The sequence below is a fragment of the Crocuta crocuta genome, unplaced genomic scaffold (assembly GCF_008692635.1).
Source record: "Crocuta crocuta isolate KB4526 unplaced genomic scaffold, BGI_CrCroc_1.0 scaffold675, whole genome shotgun sequence".
Lineage (NCBI taxonomy): Eukaryota > Metazoa > Chordata > Mammalia > Carnivora > Hyaenidae > Crocuta > Crocuta crocuta.
Window position 1 is genome coordinate 1,957,478 of NW_027528796.1, and position 3,021 is coordinate 1,960,498.

General features: G+C 58.4%; 1 protein-coding gene across 4 annotated transcripts in view; it reads left to right on the forward strand.

Moving 5' to 3' along the window:
• The first annotated feature begins 112 nt into the window (after window positions 1-112).
• The window catches only part of CFAP410 (cilia and flagella associated protein 410), an 8,985-nt gene continuing 6,076 nt past the window's right edge, over window positions 113-3,021 (forward strand). For 2 of the 4 annotated variants that reach the window (XM_077755421.1, XM_077755423.1), the window contains exons 1-3: window positions 113-289; window positions 1,580-1,598; window positions 2,785-2,831. In XM_077755421.1, coding sequence (XP_077611547.1) covers window positions 213-289; window positions 1,580-1,598; window positions 2,785-2,831 — 143 coding nt within the window. In that variant the 5' untranslated portion in view covers window positions 113-212. Of the gene's footprint in view, window positions 290-397; window positions 907-946; window positions 1,295-1,579; window positions 1,599-2,784; window positions 2,832-3,021 lie in introns of those variants that run through there. The other 2 variants (XM_077755422.1, XM_077755424.1) reach the window with 2 other exon arrangements.

Here is a 3,021-nt window from a genome sequence, read left to right on the forward strand (position 1 = left end):
GAGGTCGGAACCAACGCTTTGAGCGTCACTGCGCTCGCGCCGCTTCGCCCCTCAAGGAATGGCCAATGGGCTCGCAGGGCCCGCCCCTGACGACGTGGCCCCGCCCCCTGGAGACGGGCCGCCGAGGAACCCCGAGCCGGGGCTCGCGGGCTGCTGTCGAGGCCCAGGGCTGGGCGTGGGGCCCGGGGCTGGCTTCCGGGAGGCCCTCCGCCATGAAGCTGACTCGGAAGATGGTCCTGTCCCGGGCCAAGGCCTCGGAGCTGCACAGCGTGCGGAAGCTCAACTGCTGGTGAGGGCCCGGGCCGCCCCTCACGGCCCTGCGGCCCCGCATCTCCGCCCGGCACCGGCCCGGGGAGGGAGGAGCCCGCGGAGGAGCCGCTGGGGGTGTGGGGCGAAGGGGAGCAAGTGCCAGGACCCCCAGCGTGCAGGGGGTGCCGCCACCAGCCCAGGTGGCCTCTGGCAAAGATCGTTCCAGAATCTTTGCCCCCGCTGAGTGGTGGTGCTTCAGACCCAGGCTCCAAACATGCGCTCTTTGCCTGAGACAAGCAGCATTACCGTGAAGTCCCTTGGTCAGCCTTCTAGATGGCATCGGTGGGGCAGACCGGTCCCCCTGGGAAGGGTCTGACTGCTGACATTGCCAGTTAGGAGCCAAGCCTACTGATCCGGTTTGAGATCAACATGGTCAACGCCATTTCTAGTGGGAAAGAAAGACCTAAGACTCCAAAGTCAGGAATCCATAAACATTCTTGGGATTGAGTCCTGCTGGGGAGGGGCGGTCCCCAGGTGACTCGCTGTCTGGGAGGTGACCGGACAGGATATAGGAGCTGTGGGGTCCATGCAGGCACAGAGGTGGGCTGAGCCGAGGAAGGACCAGAAGCACTTCATGAACTCCGGAAGGATCTACAGGTGTTCGCCGGGGACCCAAAGCAAGGCTTCCCGCACCCCTGTGCACTGTACAGTTCCGGTGAGGCGTAGCGGGCCCAGCCAGGAGCAGACCTTCCTCCCAGGAAGGCAGATTGACTGCACTGGGCTCTGCTTGTGCATTAAAAAGCCTTTCTCTCTGCCCTGGCACTTCTGACATTTGGCGCCGTTTGTTTTCAACAATGTGCTTCTTTGTCTTGGGGGAGGTGGCCGTGCAGTCCTTGAAGCGGGGAGAGACAACGGCCCATTTCAAGCTCTCTAGTCTTTGTCTCACAAGCTGCGTGTTCAGCCTTTGAACATGGCCCGTTACAAGGACTTGCTTGTTTACGTACATCAGTGAGGGAAGTTGTCCCGCCTTGCCACAGCCTGGAGAGTGAGTGGGTCTCTGTGTCCTCCAAGCGGGGTGGCCCTCCTGCTCCTGAGGGTGAGAAGCACCCCAGAAGCACCCCTCGAGCACTAGGCGTGAGCAGTTTTGTTGCAAATCAGCCGTGCGACAACTTTCAGCACCTTTGTGTCAGCTGGGCAAGCTTTCCCTTACTTTGTCATTGCAATTACAGGATTTTAGTCTGTAGGCTTTTGTCACTAATTTGTAGTTATAGATTTTTCTTACTCAGCTTTAGCAAAACTAAAGTGTGTATGTCTTCTTCTCTCTCCGCAGGGGCAGCCGCCTCACAGATGTAAGTATTCTGCCGATCATCTCCAGATGCCCCCTGGTCCGGAAATGTGTCACCTGTCCCTCAAGAGAATTGTTAAAATGTACAGAACCGCACGCATTCAATTCAGCCCCTAGCCTGGTGCTTTGTTCATTTAGCAGCTCTTGGGATGTAGAATGACTAACGAAAACAATATCCCAGAGTGCCCAGCTTTATTTTGAAGTTTCTTTAAATATTCTCCTGCTGATGAACAGCTCTGTGTCCCAGGTCTCCCAGAGGAGGGGATGGGCAGAGGCCTTGGTTTACCTACCAGAGAAGTGTGCTCTGCGGGAGTCTTTTTTCACGGGTTTCTGGGCTTCGGGTCACTGAGGAGTTAGTTGCTTGTTTCAGCCCCTGTGCTTGGTCAGGTCCAGCGTCCTGCTCTCCCCGGGACACGGTGGGAAGAGATGGGGGCCCGAGCTGAGCTGTGGGTCTGTGAGTGAATTTCTTACTCCCTGTCCTGGAGGGAACATCCCAGACTTACACACAGACCGTGTGTCTGTTGTTTCTGTCTCACTTTTGTAACGTGAACTGTCCCTCTCCTTGAAAACAGTCAGAAACGTGGCTGAGCCACTGGGCTGCCAGGAAAGCGGATTCCACCTCCTGCTGTAGCTGAAATGCTGCATGTTCAGCAGCCAGAAAAACCCTAAAAACCAAAAACGCCACCATAGCAGAAAACAAACCCATTGCACCTGTGAAGCGTTCTGAGACCACCGTGGGCCTATGGAGGTCAAGGGCCTGGTCTGGCTCCCTGCCTGGCCCGTGGCAGCACGGACATATGTGGGGGCTGCACCGCCCATCGGCCTTGAAGGCTGACTTTACGGACCCGACCAAGTGCCCTGTGGGCTCTTTCCCCCCGAGTCGGCAGGATTAACGTGGTGTGGCATCCAGCCCCGGCCCTCCCTCCCTTTTGCCCCGGCTCCGTTGGCCAAGCCTTCTCCCTGCGCCTCAGGGACAGCAGAAGAAAGGTTCTGTGTCACCCGATGTCCTGTGCGGGCATCTCAGCTTAGGGATTCTAGCAGCGTCTACATGTTGAGGGGGTGTCTGGTGCAAAGTGGGGTGTCGTGCCGGCACTACTGCTCCGCGTAGGCCGTGGAGGACCTCGTCTGTGCACGGGGCTCACGGAGAGAGTGCCCGGCGGCTCTGGCCATCACCTTCCTTTCCTTCCCAGGTCTCCATCTGCCGGGAAATGCCCAGCCTGGAAGTGATCACCCTCAGGTACCCGAAGGCCTGCTGCGCTCTGAGTCACGGGTCTCAAAAGGAGAAGCTTCAGGTCCCCTTGGATAATCTGAAAACTCCCAACTGTTTTAGGGGGGGCTTCTGTGGGTGGAGCAGTGTCAGCGGCACAGGCCTGGCTGCTCCTCAGCCCCCTGAGCTCTGCCTCCCGTATGAGGGTCACCCCGCCGTC